General features: G+C 41.9%; 1 protein-coding gene across 1 annotated transcript in view; it reads left to right on the forward strand.

The window, feature by feature from the left end:
* Positions 1-430: 430 nt before the first annotated feature.
* LOC124865245 (zinc finger protein 260-like) overlaps positions 431-18,344 on the forward strand; it is a 28,595-nt gene continuing 10,681 nt past the window's right edge. Inside the window, exons 1-2 of the mRNA XM_047360204.1 lie at positions 431-672; positions 1,952-2,137. Of these exons, the coding sequence (XP_047216160.1) occupies positions 534-672; positions 1,952-2,137 (325 nt within the window). The 5' untranslated portion in view covers positions 431-533. The remainder of the gene's footprint in view (positions 673-1,951; positions 2,138-18,344) is intronic.

Genomic DNA, 18,344 nt, shown 5'->3' on the forward strand with positions numbered 1-18,344 from the left:
TTATTGCCTAAATTGGTTCCAAGACTAACTTAACCTCATTTCCAGACTACAGAAACGAGTGGCATGTATATACAAAAGAAATACCAGATTGTAAAAGTTTAAGGCACACATAAAATTATAAGATGAAAGAGAAAAAAACAGAGAGCCACAAATTCTCATCAAATAGGAAGTCGGAATATCCGAGCTCCGATTAGGAAATTTAATCTGGAACCTCCACGAAAGTCTGAATTATGAGTCAGTTGTAGACGAACTACTTTCAGTGTTTATAAGACGAGATGTTTCAACGCTGTTTATATGCACGAAATAACGCGTAGATCAGTGTTATTGTTGTAAGGCTGCTGTTACAGTTGTTATCAATACGAACGAAAACAAGCAGGAAACTGGAACGCTACAACCCGGAAATGACGTAAGTTCCGACGTCCCGGTTCCGACTTCCGAGGTTCCGCAGCATTTATCCTTTGTTCCCTGTTCGTCAGCAGCCCAGAAGCGGGAGTGTTGATAAAGCTGTAAGAGAGCTGCAGCAGCAGCAGTTGATGAACTCTGGAAAGAAGTCCAGCAGCTTGAGGAACATCTGGTCAAAGAAACTGGAGGGAAGCAGGAGCTCAAACAGCGGCAGGACGCAGCAGAGGAAGAGACACCAGATGATGGATGATGTTTTCCAGCCCAGATTAGGTTTGGATGTTTCCTTCTTCATGCCAACTGTGTGGATGGTAGTTAAAGTTTAGGAGCCGTTTTCAGTCTGCTGGTGGATTATTCCTCTGAATTAGAACTCGTTGTTAGGATAGTGAAACATCAGCAGGAGCTTCTGGAGCCCAGCTCAGAAATATTAGAGTTTGAAACGACAGAGGATCATCTAACTGCGGTGAAGTGAGCCGATATAAGTCAATGGATCTGATGTGTGTTTGTTTTTAAAAATAAAGATAAAATAATAAATGCAGGTTTTAGCAGTTATTTAGATTTCCACAGACTTTTCCTAACATTTATTTTTCTTGTCATCAGGTTAGAAACTATGTGATTTTTTTACATCATTTTCCACAAATATCAACATCCAATAGAGGAAAATGTGTCCATCCTCTTTTTTTCTCATTATTTTAGAACCTAAAAATAAAATAGGTTCATTAAAAATAAAAACAAATTTTAACATAATAGATTTTATCAGAAATTATAAGTTGTCTTTTTCAAAAGGTCATGTAATGTTTGTGTCTTTAAATTAGTTTTATTTAGCTGGACTGAGGCCAAAAATTGCTCTTTTATTGTAAATGTGACAGACCTCTAGTTTAGGACAAAACATCTCACTGAATATGAAGTTCAATAAAATAACCAGAAACTGTTCTGTAATCTTCTTGTTGCTGATGTAGAGAGAGCTCCTTCAGTGCATATTAAACTATCGTTTGCACGTCAAATATTCTGAACATAAAGCCACAAGCATGGAGTAACACGTGTTCCCATCATTGAATAATAACGCTCACTGATATAAAAGTGATACTTAATAATTAAAGCTACAACTAATCATAGAATAGAATAGATCTCATGGGTTCTGATGTATTTCTCTCAGAAACTGTCCACTAATGCCGCCTGATGCATATTTCACACATTGAAGGATTGTTTAAGGAACAACTAGTTGTTGGTTTATGATAAATTATGTCTCCTTTTTCTTATCACTGCACTAAATGATGAAATGTGTTTATTTCTGGTCTCTGTGATATATTCATATGAACAATCTCTACTTCACAAACCATCTGCTTCACAGCAAAACTCAGGCAATTATGTTTTATATAATAGTGATTTAATTCAGGGGTTAAATATGAGATTCTGCACATGACCTAAACTGTCAGTTCTTGAGGTTCAGTTTTCTCTAAACTGCTGATCAGATGTTTTTCTCTAATGTGAATCTTTACCAGCTTAGAAACATGAAGTTAAAGTTGTTCATAATGCATGTAATGTGTTTCAGTGCTGCCAGCAGATGTTAAAGAAGAGGCTCCTGAAGAACAGAGTCCTGATGTGGATCAGCAGGAGCCAGAGTCCCTCCAGATAAAGGAGGAACAGGAGGAACTCTGGACCAGTCAGGAAGGAGAGCAGCTCACTGTGAAGGAGGAGACTGATACCAGGTTTCCATTAACTGCAGCTCCTATCAAGAGTAAGGATTTGTTTGTGTGTGTGTCTCCTGTCTGGCAGCTAACAGTCTGGTGCATCTGGTTGTCTTTTATGATCAAAAGTAGATTAGCTTCACAAAAAGGACGAAGAAATGAGACGTTTCTCTAGTTTCAGAGTTGACTTTATTAAATGAATGACACATATATACATATAGTACATATCTGGGCCAGCAAACCTAATCCTGTGATGGAACACAATGTGACTGTTTTTCATTTAATAAGCAAAATTAAAATGTTCTCATGAAGCATTTATACTGTATTTGTGTAAAACTACTTGACTTCTAACAGTAACTTAGTAACGATACACAAATGTCATGATTCACTGCGTTTCATTCAGGACAAACAAGCGTATAAATGTATAAAAGTTTTTACTTTATTCAACAGTGAAGAAAAATGTTTAGATTTCTCATCTGATTTTATCAGTACGTTCTAGTGTTTCTAAAAGTGGGCAGCATAGACCTGACTGGAGATTTAACTTGAGTCTGTCTATTAATATATTCATAATATTCAACAAGATGGCGCCGCAGATGGTCGCCTCGGCGTGTTGGTGCGCATTGTTTTGTTTTGTTTTTTGCTTTAAAACGGTCTTCTGTGATGGTACCCGGAGCTCTCTCACCAGAGAAGAACTCATGAACATCAGGGCTACTACACCAGAGGAGTTATTTCCAACATTTCTACCTACTGCTCTGGAATATTTGGACATTCTGGTCAAAGGTGCGCTCACCTTTGTTCACGCGGTGAAACGCCGGAAGAGAGGGAAACGGGCTGGGGTGCTGGTACGTCTTCGCCAGCGTGGACTACGAACACCGTTACCTGGAATATTTCTCTCTAACGTGCGCTCACTTCCCAACAAAATGGAGGAACTACAACTGTTGTTGGGGAAAAACAGGGACTTTTATTCATCGGCAGTTTTGTGCTTCACGGAGACGTGGCTGTGTGGATTAATACCGGACTCCGCGCTGCAGCTGGCAGGATTCCAGCTCTACAGAGCGGACAGAGACACGGAACTCTCCGGCAAAGCGAAAGGTGGAGGAATCTGTTTTTACCTCAACAGTGGTTGGTGCAACGACGTGACAGTGATTCAGCAGCACTGTTCTCCAGACCTGGAATCCTTCATCATAAACTGTAAGCCTTTCTATTCCCCCCGTGAGTTCGCTTCGTTCATCCTGGTCGGTGTTTACATCCCGCCGCAAGCTAACGTGCAGGTCGCACAGCGCATGCTCGGCGACCAGATACTGAGTGTGGAGCGGACCAACCCGGACTCCTTAGTAATCGTCGCTGGTGACTTTAACAAAGGTAATCTGACCCACGAACTTCCCAAATATAGACAGTTTATAAAATGTCCGACCAGAGAGGACAACATTCTGGATCACTGTTACACCACCATCAGAGACGCTTATCACGCCGTCCCACGTGCTGCACTGGGCCAATCCGACCACATCATGGTCCACCTGATTCCTGCATACAGGCAGAAACTAAAGCTCTGCAAACCTGTTGTGAGGACGACAAGGAAGTGGAGCAGTGAGGCTGTGGAGAATCTCCAGGCGTGTTTAGGCTGTACAGACTGGGATGTGTTCAGGACTACTACCAACAGTCTGGACGAGTACACAGAGGCTGTGACTTCCTACATCAGCTTCTGTGAGGACAGCTGTGTACCATCATGCACCAGGGTGAGTTACAACAACGACAAACCCTGGTTTACAGCTAAACTCAGAAGGTTAAGACTGGATAAGGAAGAGGCCTTCAGGAGTGGGGACAAAGACATATACAGAGAGGCCAAGTACAAGTTTGGCAAGGCAGTGAAAGAGGCCAAACGACTGTACTCTGAGAAGCTCCAAATCCAGTTCTCAGCCAACGACTCTGCGTCTGTCTGGAAAGGGCTCAAGCAAATCACCAACTACAAGCCGAAAGCCCCCCACTCCATCAACGACCGACGCCTCGCCAACGACCTGAACGAGTTCTACTGCCGCTTTGAAAGACAAAGGGACAGTCCTGCAACCATCTCCCACGACGCCCCCCAACAGCTGCAGCCACAATCCACCACCCCCACCTCCCCAACCTCAAGAGGGGCCTTGGCACCTCCAACCCCCACCAGCCCCCTACCCACGCCGAGGACGGCTCTTTCCATCCAGGAGAGGGACGTCAACAAACTCTTCAGGAGACAGAACCCCCGGAAAGCTGCTGGTCCGGATTCTGTCTCACCAGCCAGCCTGAAGCACTGCGCTGATCAGCTGTCTCCAGTCTTCACAGACATTTTTAACACCTCACTGGAGACATGTCATGTGCCAGCCTGCTTCAAGTCCTCCACCATCGTCCCTGTTCCCAAGAAGCCAAGGACCACAGGGCTTAATGACTTCAGACCCGTCGCCCTGACCTCTGTGGTGATGAAGTCCTTTGAGCGCCTTGTGCTCTCACACCTCAAAGACATCACCGACCCCCTCCTTGACCCCCTGCAGTTTGCCTACAGAGCCAACAGGTCTGTAGATGATGCAGTCAACCTAGCCCTTCACTTCATCCTCCGGCACCTGGACTCCACAGGAACCTATGCCAGGATCCTGTTTGTGGATTTCAGCTCTGCCTTCAACACCATCGTCCCAGCTCTGCTCCAGGAGAAGCTCTCCCAGCTGAGTGTGCCCGACTCCACCTGCAGGTGGATCACTGACTTCCTGTCTGACAGGAAGCAGCGCGTGAGGCTGGGGAAGCACGTCTCTGACTCCCTGACCATCAGCACCGGTTCCCCCCAAGGCTGTGTTCTCTCTCCTCTGCTCTTCTCCCTGTACACCAACAGCTGCACCTCCAGTCACCAGTCTGTCAAGCTTCTGAAGTTTGCGGACGACACCACCCTGATCGGACTCATCTCTGATGGTGACGAGTCCGCGTACAGATGGGAAGTGGACCATCTGTTGGACTGGTGCAGCCAGAACAACCTTGAGCTCAACGCTCTAAAGACAGTGGAGATGGTTGTGAACTTCAGGCAGAACCCAGCCCCACCTGCCCCCATCACCCTCTGTGACTCCACAATTGACACTGTGGAATCTTTCCGCTTCCTGGGAACCATCATCTCCCAGGATCTCAAGTGGGAGCCAAACATCAGCTCCCTCATCAAGAAAGCCCAGCAGAGGATGTTCTTCCTGCGGCAGCTGAAGAAATTCAACCTGCCAAAGACTATGATGGTGCACTTCTACACAGCCATCATTGAGTCCATCCTCACCTCCTCCATCACCATCTGGTACGCCGCTGCTACAGCCAAGGATAAGGGCAGGCTGCAGCGTGTCATTCGGTCTGCTGAGAAGGTGATTGGCTGCAGTCTACTGTCGCTCCAGGAACTGTACACCTCCAGGACCCTGAAGCGGGCAGGGAAGATTCTGGCTGATCCCTCCCACCCCGGTCACAGACTCTTTGAGACTCTCCCCTCTGGCAGGAGGCTGCGGTCCATCCGGACCAAAACCTCACGCCACAAGAACAGTTTTTTCCCATCTGCCACCAGCCTGGTTAACAAAGCCCGGAAACCACCCTGACATTCCCCCTTTCCCCCACACCCCCCCTTTTTTTGCTGACAGGACACCTGTAACCTGTAACTCTATGCGTTACATTAACGCTCAGCTTGGACTCCTGCTTTACTTGCACAATGATCATCTGCACTGTTGTATTGCTCTTGCATCTTATACTGCTCTATATTTACTCTCACTCACTTAAAACTGTGCACTTATATTTATATTATATTGTAGATATGTTTGTACTGTTTAATTTGTACTGTATTGCACCGACTACGCCAAAACAAATTCCTTGTATGTCCAAAAACGTACTTGGCAATAAAGCTTTTCTGATTCTGATTCTGATTCTGATACAATAAAAACACATGATAATGGTCAATGTTGTTTAGGAATGTTTTCATAAGATTATGCTGATATTTAATAACCAAAAAAGGTTTTAATACATTGAAGTTTTTTAATATTAACAATCCAGTGTACAGTTTGTACTTGAATGCACCATAGAGGTGCAGCTGGTGGAGGAAACTCTCCCAACCGACTCCCCAGAGACGGCACCAATGTGTCTGCTGCTTACTTCAGATAAATAAGTTTATTGTAGAGCAAGTTGCATATCTTATCACTGTTGAAAGAAAGCTAGCTTAAAGCTTTGTTTCTGTCGTCACTGTAGCTGAATAAGTAACCAATATTCCCACATAACAGACTTTAGTGATAGTGGGGGAGTTCTGTTCTGTTGCTGGTTTTTAAAATTGCAGAATAAAAACCAAAAGGATTTGGTCAACAAAATATTTAGCCAACACCACAAGTGCAGACTAAGCAGCCCAAGTGGATCTCTGGATCCTGTGGAAACCCACAGATACCCTAGAGCATTAACAAGAGAAAGACCAGACTTTGTCTTTATAAGTTTATTCAAAGGCATACAGCATTTGAAGACTTTGTCACTGAGCAAGTCAGAGAAGCAGAGCCCCAAACAGAATTTACAGACAGTATTTATAGCAGTATGTGGGTGTTATCTCAACTTGAAAGAGTTTGGAAATATAGCCCCTAGACCCCACCCCGGGTCAGAGGTAACTAGGTTATTTATGAGAGCACCCATCTACCATCCCTTGAGATACAGCACTTCAGGGAGTGTTAACCATGAAACTCTCCAGCATTTGAATTTAGAGTCCATCTACTCTTAAGTATTAAAACACAGAGGTCAGAGGAGAGGTAGATGGAAGGTCATAGCACTTTAGAGCACTTTAAAATAATTTTCCATTACACTCCTTTCTTCTGATTACAAGATAATCACAACTAAAGGAAAATTCTACAAAACCATCACCCAGGATTATAATCAAAGTACAACTAAGAAAAAAGAATATACAACACTTTAAAATAAACATAAAAATCAAAAAGAAAAATAAAGAATTACTCCAATCTTTATTAACCAGGATGTCCAACCACCAGTAATGAACCAGGACCAAGGATTCCAAGAGGAACCCATATTTTCTTTCTGTTGAGTCGTCAGCAACTCCTGTAATTTATCATGGATACTTATCATGTTGTTAGACCCATCAGGAATAAAATTGCAACATTGTTCTCCAATTAAATGACAAACACCACCCCTCTTAGCTAACAGGTAATCCAAAAGCCATTATATTTTGCAAACTCATAGTTCTTATGTCCTGCTGCTCCTTGGTCAGAACAGTGAAACCTTCCTCAGATAAAGCAGTAAGATTTTCTAACTCAACTGACAACTCATTAATCCTATGGGCTGCATTAGCAGCACCATAACTAGGAACAAGTGTACCCAAAATCCCTTTCCAATATGGAATCCTAGCTCTCTTTTGCCATTTGAACATTGTCTTCCTCTCTAATAATGGGCTGATTGAATCATAAGTAGTGACTGTATGTAGTAAATGAGCTAGATAACATACTCCAGACCAATTAGCAGGCAGATACAGATATGATCTATTTCCACACATCCGGACCATATTCTTAGGACACGAGTACCCATCTCTACTAGGAAAAGTAACAAGAACCCTGGTTAATTTACCTGCCTGGTCATACAACCTACTTCCATTCGGTACGGCTGTAAGATTAAGAGTTAACACAAAGGGATCTGGGACCAAAGATCCTGAAATGGTATAAGCAGCAGTTCTGATAGGACATGACTCAAATTTATGTCTATTGCACATGAAACAGATACAATAGTTTTGCAACCTTCTGTCTTTCCAAGGAAATAAGGTGTGTTTTCCTCCTGTGCTATACAAATATCTGGATCTCTTATCGGATTCCTATTACCCCAAAATCTATAAAGAGGTCCTTTAGTAGCACATATTAAATTAGTCTCACCAGAAAATCTACTAACATTTCTACTTTGTCTTACGCTATAATTCCTCACCCAAGGCAAAATGACCTCCACCAGCTGGTTATGTTGCCAATATGGAAAGAAAGTAGCTAGAGTATAAGCAGTATCAATAGGAACAGATACTAAAAATGGTTGATCATTAATAGCATGTGGAATCAAACAACAAACATAGCAACCATCATTTCTTATCTTCCTCACAGTTTGATGCATCAGTTGCCACCAGACATTATCAGCATGATCATAGTAGTCAGAGAAGTGATGAATCTCTCTTCGAATCAGCTGATGAGTATTATTGCCGTAATTACTCAGATTAGCCACAAATTATCTTTGCTGTACCTTTCCCCAAATAAACACAAGAGTAATAACAATACTTGCAATACCAATCATCAGCATCAGAACAGACCATCTTCCATATAGCTGCATCGTGACCTTGAAGTGGAATGTCCTTTCTTCTGGTACTGAAAGCAAACAGTTCTTTCTCAAAGAAAACAAATCATAAACAAAATTTTAAAAAATCCTGCTCCCTCTCCTGAGTGGCTTCTGCGCTTCAAGCTGCCCTGTTACCAATCTGGTACAGGTGGGCGGTTGTAGGAAACTCCTCTAGGCAGGAGGTTCAGAACCAGGATGCTGCTCAGGTGGTGTTCCCCAGGAACACCTTGCAGTGTAGCATAGATCCACAGGTAACATGCTCTGCTACCTTAACAGCGGTGTAGGATCTGATATGGGCCGTTCCAGCATCTGGACTTCAAGTGTTTTCTCCTGGAACCAAGGAGTGGAGTTTGGAAGTGGCTGTTTCCAGCAATGCAGCCTTCACAGTCTGTGAAACTTGAAAAAGCACAGTGGACAGGTTTTGACAGTAAAACAACATCCTCTCGTCACACAAAGATGTGAAAGGCAGAGATCTTAGCAATATCCCCATGCCCAAACTAGTAGACCTGTCAAGCAGCACTTCAAAAGGACTGAGATTTGCTCATGCCCTTTGTCTCAATCTCATGTAAGTGAGAACAATAGGCAGAGCCTTCACAACACCAACAAAATGAAGCCTATGTCTTTCCTTCTGGAGTTTGCTATGTAAATGCAGTGGTTCATTATTACCCTAGGTGCTTAATTACATGAACATCAAAACATCCAGCAAAATCAAAGAGAATTAATCTTTTGACTCCACCTGGTATACTAGCAGTGATCATCAGCTAAATATTCTGAATTTAAAAAATGTGACATGATGTTTGAGGAAGGCCTGATTAGAGGTAATTATTTCCATAGTTTCAGAATACCCAAAGAAAACTTCGAAAATGGTCTAATCGGTGGAGATGTAAAATTTCACAAAAGAATAAACACCATACTTTCAGACAGGTTTTCAGAATGTGGTCTTAGGGAGCTATGCACCATTTATATAAACAAAGTACAACGTCTCTTTCGCATTGTCACTAAGTCCTCACTGGAGGTATGAGCTACCCTTTTTCCCATGAGTGCTAAAACTTTTGTAACCTCATGTTACTTTTATTCTTTATTCTTGATCTTCTTGGTCAGTTTGTTCCTGGCCTGCTTATAGGGCTTGTGAATATGACGTCAGCCGCGCAATGCATTTTGGATATAGCGGTGGAAGACGCAAGTAGTGGCGGGCATTTATGTGGATCGGTGCTGTTTTGTTAAAATGGGAACGATAAAATGGGAATGTTTTGTTGCGTCTGTAACTGCCACAGTCATTTTCATGGCCGTAAAGGAAAGGGGATTCCAAATGGATAGCGTTTTTTCAGTTTTCCAAAGTGGAAGAAAAACTACGGAGCTCAGCAGTCAGAGCTGGCTGGTAGCTATTAGGCGACCTGACATCATCTTCACCAACATTACACGACACATGTTGGTGTGTTCTCTGCGTTTCCACTCAGGTAAGTTTCATGTAGTAATATTTAAATAATTTTTCTTAGCTAAAAAGCTGCACATAAGCTGCTAAGCTTCATACGTCTAACCAGCTACCAGGGAGGAAAACTCTGCCACTACTGCCTCCATGGAGGTAACTGTTCAGATTGCTGACATGGATCAACAGAAACAACACTTAACATGACTGTTCAGCATTGCACTGGCACCAAGCGTGTAGTGGGCTAAGAAACGTTGTTTGGGAGACATGTTTTTGTGTACATGTTATCTGCATGTACCTTAGTGAGAACAACAGTGTTGAGGTGACTTACTCAGTAAATCTGAAGATCCTGCACCCTTCCGTTGGTAAACTGCAGTTGAGCTTCCTGGGACATGTAATTTCGGAATTGTACTCACTCCACATACAAAGCAACCAAACACGTTGGGTAACTTTACTTCTAGAAGCTCATTTAAGTCTCTGGTCCACTCTCTGTGTTTGTATGGGTCGAACCTGTTAACTGACCAGATTTCTTTTTGAGGTATCGCTGTCTCCAAATGGTGTTTAGTTTGTTTTGGTACGGAATCTGTGACTTGCTCTACTTACTTTCACGGGTAGCTTCTGTTAGCGACGCCGGTGTTTCCGCCGACAAAATAATGGCAGCAATGCGTCATGACGTCCATAGGGCTTGGTCTCCACTGCTGTGAGCTGCTTCCTTTTCCGTGTGCAATTTAATCAGATCTAAAGGGAACCGAGGTTTGCTGTTATTGTAAGTGCAGATGGTCTTGGTCTGCACACACATGTCCTTACAAAAGCTGATGTATTATGTCATCACATCAGTGAGTTGGTTTAAGTCTGTGGCTGAAGTTTCAAATGCAGTCCAATCTGTGCACTCAAAGCAGGCCTGTAACATCTGCTTTGATTCATCAGTCCACTTCTTAACAGTCCAGACAACTGGTTTGGAAGTTTTTAATTTCTGCCTGTAGGTTGGGATGAGATGGACCAGAAGGTGGTCAGAAAGTCCCAAAGCAGCCCTGGTGACTGCGTGATATGCATCCTTTATAATTGTGTATCAGTTTTCCAGAATGTTTTTCTCTGGTGGGACACTTAATGTGCTGTCTGTATTTGGGAAGTTCATTGAAGAGGTTTGCTCTGTTAAAATCCCCAAGAACAATGATGAGACAGTCAAGATGTTTTTTCTCCACATCTGTTATCTGCACAGCTAGTTGACTTTCTGCCTCATTGATGGAGCCTTGAGGTGGAATATAAACACCAACCAGGAGGAGAACTCCTTTGGTGAATAAAACGGTTTACAGTTTATGATAAATGACTCCAGGTCAGAACTACATGTCTTCACACTTTGATATCTCTGCATCAACTTTTGTTTTTATAAAATCAGATCCTGCATTCTCGCTTTTTTCCCAATAAGTTAGCGTTACGGTCTGCTCTTAACAGCTGAAAGCCTGGAATCCGTAGTGCTGGTCCTCCATGTTGTATTATTTATGTCAGGGTTCAGGGCAAATGGACTGAACCTATATAGTGCCTTCCCAGTCATACAGACCACTCAAAGCGCTTGACACTAGAGCCACATTCACCCAATGTGTATTAAAACATTCATACACCAACATGCAGATCGGTAGGCAACTTGAGGTTAAATGCCTTGCCCAGGGGCACATGGACATATGGCAGAAGGAAGCTAGAATCAAACTCTATGGCCTAGTTTTAGTTATGCCAATGATTCTGGGTCTATGACATACAAGATTAAAGGAGGAACTTGATGCAGAGTAGCCAACATGTCTGAGTGAAGAATTACAACAGTTCCCACCTCAGCCTCTCCTAAGGGGACCTAGGATCCAAGAGGGTTTTGACCTTGAAATGCTGTGATAAAGTGAAGCTTTTCCTTTGTCTGATCAGAACAGTTACAGCACGGCTCCTAGGCACATGGCTGATGCTGGAAGACGGCTTCTCCCTTGCAAGGCTAAATTAATAAAGCTGAGGAAGTTACTTTGTTGAATAATTTTTGTTCCACCACACTGGCAAAGAAGTTGAATAATTAAACCTCACTCACTTTCTTACCTTTTGTTTCTTACAGTATTTCATTTAATTTTAAAATTAATTTTGTTTGATGAACTTTGTAGGCTGCACGGTAACGCAGTTATTAGCACTGTTGCCTTGCAGCAAGAAGGTTCTAAGCTCAACACCCGGCCGGGGTTCTTTCTGCATGGAGTTTACATGTTCTCCCCGTGCATGCGTGGGTTCTTTCCGGGTACTCTGGCTTCCTCCTACAGTCCAAGAACATGACTGTTAGGTTAATTGGACTCTGAATTGTGAAAAGGTGTGTGCATGGTTGTTTGTTGTCTTGCGATGGACTGGCGACCTGTCCAGGGTGTACCCCGCCTCTTAATGACAAAGTTGGAGAATTCTACAAGTGTCAAACAAAAATGTTTTCAAGGTGTTTTATATCTTGCAAAATATGTCCTTCATTTTTGTAAGCGTTTGTTCAACTAAGTCTGTGCAATTCATGTATGTCTTTGGAGCCGAGCCTAAACAAGAGTTTCATTATGGTGACATAATGACAATAAAGATTCTTGATCCTTGATCCTTACTTCTATTTTGTTGCAGCTGTGGTTGTTTTAAAGTGCGTTACAAAGTAGTAGCATACTCTGAAGTATGAACATAAAATAGTTATAAAATACATAATAATAATAACTAGAAAATTTCTGAAGAAATTTAGAAAGGACCTGCCTCTAGAGCCAAAGGTTCTGTGGCTGGGTTAGGCTCAGCTTGGGTCAGGGTAGAACCTTGAAAAGCTTTAGAAAACTGTAAATTTCTGTGTGATTGTACCAGTGTTATGACCAAAGAAATGTTCATGTGTGCCTGAAACAGCGTCCGGGGTTCATTATGTGAGTTAAAACATGCCCTCTGACCTGACCTTATTATATAAAATACATAAGGCCAATGACAATAGTTGCAGGGCTGCTTTGCACACAAGATTCAGAGGGACAATTACATGCTGGTCGTTTTTTTTCCATGTGTCACAAATGTGGACACAACTGCTCTACAACAACAAACATCTTACCAGATATTTACCCAAGGAATGAAAAACAATGACCAACATTTGATAGATTTTGAGGGACGTAATTGAATGTCTGTAGGGAACAAAATCGTGGAGGTCACAGTAAATATTAGAGGACAAATTGTTGTAAAAAATTTGAATTTCCTATGTGAAGTATGAACAGTAAGAGCACTTTGACAAAACTAAAATCAGTGTTTCATTTTTCTTGTGAACATGGTTACTCACAGTGACGCTAGAAGTAGTAGCACATCTCTAACATCTGAGCCGCATGTTTTGACATACGCTCACTGGCCACTTTATTAGGTACACCTTGCTACTACAGGGTTGGACCCCCTTTTGGCTTCAGAACTGCCTTAATCCTTCGTGGTGTTGGGACCATACAGCCATGGGTTTCAACGCTAAAACTCCAGTACATACTTTCCTGGAACTTTTCAAAATAAAGTGCATTAACCTTCTTCCAGCACAGCCATGAAAGGGGGTAACTGCGGACTTCTTGTGGCGTCAATACCCAAATAAAAGCCCCCACCTTTCCACAAGTCTTTCTCTTCCATACGGCCTTCCAGAGGGACCGGTCAGGAGGGAACCACAGCGCGCTGATGTCTTTTGCTGGCAAAAAGACATAAATTCAACTGGATCCGGAGCATACGATCACCGATCATATGCAAAAGTTAAGTAGAATGAAATACTGTCTGTGTATCCGGTATTTTCATTCATGAACGGGGAAATTAAGGTGTAAGAGTTGCTTACATTTTCTCTTCGAGGCCCCACAGAAGCAAACGGTGTTCGAGAGAAGCCCCGGTGGAGAAGCTGTTTCAACAAGCCGAGTCTGGAGGAAAGACTACGGCCCGCAAACGTGTTTACGGTAACGAACAGCTGGTCACCTTCTGATCGGGAGAAACTGAGGAGGCTAGCGGGAAGCTAACCTTTGTTCACAGAACGAACGCACCTTCTGATCGGAAGAAACTGAGGAAGTTAGCGGGAAGCTAACTCTTTGTTCACGACGGATATTTTCTTCAAACTTCGCCCTTGGACAACATTCCCTCAACAGTTTCAGAGGTTGGGTTTGGGCAGATTAACAGATTAACAGTTAGGATTAAATGATCTAAACGTTTTCATGTTATGAAGTTTGTTTTGTGGAACTCGGCTATCTTGGTGCTAGCATGCTACCTGTAGCACCCAGGCCGGTTCGTGTTCTTTGTATGTTTTGAAGCTAAGATAAACTTTATTAAAAGGGTGGTTCTAACCAGAACATTGCTCATAACGCGCCGTCCGCGCTTATGCATTTTAACTCTGGTATTTTAAAGGTATGTGTTGATTCTGGCGCTAAGCTTTCTTCTAGCTTAGCACTTTAGCTAACTTCTTTGTTAGCCCAACGGCCAGCCGGTAAGAACACGTGTGCTAGCATTAAGGCTAGTCAACAGAAAGGTTGTTAGTTTTCAAGCTAGTGAATAATAGTCCCTGAACATCATTTGCTAGAGTTGATAACTAAGTAAACACCATTAAGCCCCATTCCTCCAGAAAGATTTGGCTCTTTTCCAAAATACTCAATAATATTTCTCCAAATATTATTTTAATAAATAAAGGCAGTTAATTAGACAGCGTTGAGAATTAGTCATCCAGGAGGTTGGTTTTATTCAGCAGATCATTATTTAAAACATGATTTTATTAAAATAATATTTAATCTGATCTTGCATTGTGAAGAGTTGTCTAAATGTTGCTGATTATTTTCTAAGTTAGTTCCAAAACTAACTTCACTTCACTTCTAGATTCTTCAAGATAATCCTTGGTTCTCAAACATAAACAATGCATGGTAATGTTGCATCACTCTTTTTGGTCATGATTTCTAATAATCTTTAATCAACTAGTTTATATTGTACATAGTCCATTAATCTTCATTATTCTTTAATTCTGCTTGGTAGTTTAGTTGGATTGTTTTAGCATAGTAAAGAGTTTGTTGATTGAAATATGTTTGACTTTGAGCTGACTTATTTTTGTTAATAAATTCTTGTATTTTAAGAAATTGTGTGAATTCATTCCATATGTGTGCAGAGTTTATGCTGTTCAATAATGTCAGAGCTCGTCTCACACCTTTCTATTCTGTCCTAATACCATCGCCTTAAGGGGGCTGGTATTCACAGGACAATCCTTAACAGACCGGAATATTATTTGGTAAAATATTGAAATATTAATATTAAAATATTAATATTATATATTAAATAATATCCTCAGATTCATATTTACAAAAGTGGCATAGATTCAACAAGGTACTGGAAACATTCCTCAGAGAGTTTGGTCCATATTGACATGATAGCACCACACATGTGCTGCAGATTTGTCGGCTGCACATCCATGATGCGAATCTCCTGTTCCACCACATCCCAAAGGTGCTCTATTGGATTGAGATCTGGTGACTGTGGAGGCCGTTTGAGTACAGTGAACTCATTGTCATGTTCAAGAAACCAATCTGAGATGTCTTCCAATCCTGCTGGAAGTAACCATCAGAAGATGGTCACACTGTGGTCATAAAGTTATATGGTCAGCAACAATACTCAGGTAGGCTGTGCCGTTGACACGATGCTCAATTGGTACTAAGGGGCCCAAAGTGTGCCAAGAAAATATCCCCCACACCACCACCACCAGCCTGAACCGTTGACACAAGGCAGGATGGATCCATGCGTTCAGGTTATTGAAGCCAAATTCTGACCCTACCATCCGAATGTCGTAGCTGAAATCGAGACTCATCAGACCAGGCAACGTTTTTCCAACCTTCTATTGTCCAATTTTGGTGAGCCTGTGCCAATTGTAGCCTCAGTTTCCTGTTCTTAACTGACATGAGTGGCACCCGGTGTGGTCTTCTGCTCTTGTAGTCCATCCGCCTCAAGGTTCAACGTCTTGTGGGTTCAGAGATGCTCTTCTGTATGCCTTGGTTGTAACGAGTGGTTATTTGAGTTATTGTTTCCTTTCTATCTGCTCGAACCAGTCTGGCCATTCTCCTCTGACCTCTGGCATCAACAAGGCATTTGCGCCCACAGAACTGCTGCTCACTGGATATTTTCTCTTTTTCTGACCATTCTCTGTAAACCCTAGAGATGGTACGGCGTGAAAATCCCAGGAGATCAGCAGTTTCTAAAATACTCAGACCAGCCTGTCTGGCACCAGCAACCATGCCATGTTCAAAGTCACCTAAATCACCTTTCTTCCCCATTCGGATGCTCGGTTTGAACTGCAGCAGATTGTCTTGACCATGTCTATATGTCTAAATACATTGAGTTGCTGCCATGTGATTGGCTGATTAGAAATTAGAGTTAACGAGCTGTTGGACAGGTGTACCTAATAAAGTGGCCGGTGAGTGTATATCAGATTGTTTATCTAGTTCTAATCTTTATCATCTTTGTAACATTGTCAAGGTAAAGTTGTTCATTCTGCATATAAAGTGTTTCAATGATGTCTGCAGATTTTAAAGAAGAGGCTCCTGAAGAACAGAGTCCTGATATGGACCAGCAGGAGCTGGAGCTCCTCCACATAAAGGAGGAAAATGAAAGAATCTGGGTCAGCCAGGATCAAGAACAACTGAATGTGAAGGAGAAGACTGATTATACAGGGTTTCCAGTAACTGTTGTTCATATGAAGAGTGAAGAGGATGAAGAGAAACCTCTGTTCTCTCAGCTTCATCAACACCAGACAGAAGACGGAGATCTTCCAAGAAGCATCTCAACTGACCAGATAAAAGCAGAAATTAAAGAAGAGGGCTGTGGAACAGCAGAAACCAGCATAAACCCAGATCTAAATACTCATGGAGGCTCTTCCAACTATTCACTGACTAAAGATGGTAAAGATGATGAAGAGGATGATGATGTGAAGCATCATGAATCTGAGCTTAAACACTTATCAAACTCTGAAACTGAAGACAGTGAGGATGATTGGAAGGAGAGCAGGACTCCAGGGTCAGGCAGAAACGCTGTCAACAAATCTTTGAGCTGCTCTGAGTGTGGAGGAAAATTTGCTAACAGACGCTCTCTTCATAGTCACATGACATGTCATCCAAGATTAACGTCTTCAGATTGTTCCATTAATGAGACTTGTTTCAGAGAAAAAAAAATTATAGATTCACTGACAAATGTCCAGAAAGGTAGTAAAACGTTTAATTGTGGTGAGTGTGGTCAAGGTTTTATCAGGAAATATAATTTAAAACAACACACAAAAGTCCATACTGGGGAGAAACCTTTTAGTTGTGATGCATGTGGAAAAAGATTTGCCTACAAGTCAGATTTAAATAAGCACATGAAAATCCACACAGGAGACAAACCCTTTGCTTGTGATGTATGTGGAAAAGGCTTTGTGCGGAAGTCAACTTTAGATAAACACATGAGTATGCACACAGGAGACAAACCCTTTGCTTGTGATGTATGTGGAAAAGGCTTTGTGCAGAAGTCAACTTTAGATAAACACGTGAGAATCCACACAGGAGATAAACCTTTTGGTTGTGATGCATGTGGAAAAAGATTTTGCTACAAGTCAGAATTAAACATACACATGAGAATCCACACAGGAGACAAACCCTTTGGTTGTGATGCATGTGGAAAAAGATTTGACTTTATGTCACAATTAAACAGACACATGAGAATCCACACAGGAGACAAACCCTTTGGTTGTGATGTATGTGGAAAAAGCTTTGTGCGGAAGTCAACTTTAGATAAACACATGAGAATCCACACAGGAGATAAACCTTTTGGTTGTGATGCATGTGGAAAAAGATTTTGCTACAACTTAGAATTAAACACGCACATGAGAATTCACACAGGAGATAAACCTTTTAGTTGTGATGCATGTGGAAAAAGATTTGTGTTCATGTCCCAATTAAACACACACATGAGAATCCACACAGGAGACAAATCCTTTGCTTGTGATGTATGTGGAAAAGGCTTTGTGCGGAAGTCAACTTTAGATAAACACATGAGTATCCACACAGGAGACAAACCTTTTGGTTGTGATGCATGTGGGAAAAGATTTGTGCTGAAGTCTACTTTAGATAAACACGTGAGAATCCACACAGGAGATAAACCTTTTGGTTGTGATGCATGTGGAAAAAGATTTTGCTACAAGTCAGAATTAAACACGCACATGAGAATTCACACAGGAGATAAACCTTTTAGTTGTGATGCATGTGGAAAAAGATTTTTCTTCAAGTCACAATTAAACAGACACATGAGAATCCACACAGGAGACAAACCCTTTGCTTGTGATGTATGTGGAAAAAGCTTTGTGCGGAAGTCAACTTTAGATAAACACATGAGAATCCACACAGGAGACTAACCCTTTGCTTGTGATCCATGTGGAAAAAGGTTTGCTTCAAAATCATATTCATACAAACACATGACAAATCCACACAGGAGAGAAAAAAACATTTGGTTCAGATGCTTGTGGC

Source organism: Girardinichthys multiradiatus, unplaced genomic scaffold, assembly GCF_021462225.1.
Source record: "Girardinichthys multiradiatus isolate DD_20200921_A unplaced genomic scaffold, DD_fGirMul_XY1 scaffold_54, whole genome shotgun sequence".
NCBI lineage: Eukaryota > Metazoa > Chordata > Actinopteri > Cyprinodontiformes > Goodeidae > Girardinichthys > Girardinichthys multiradiatus.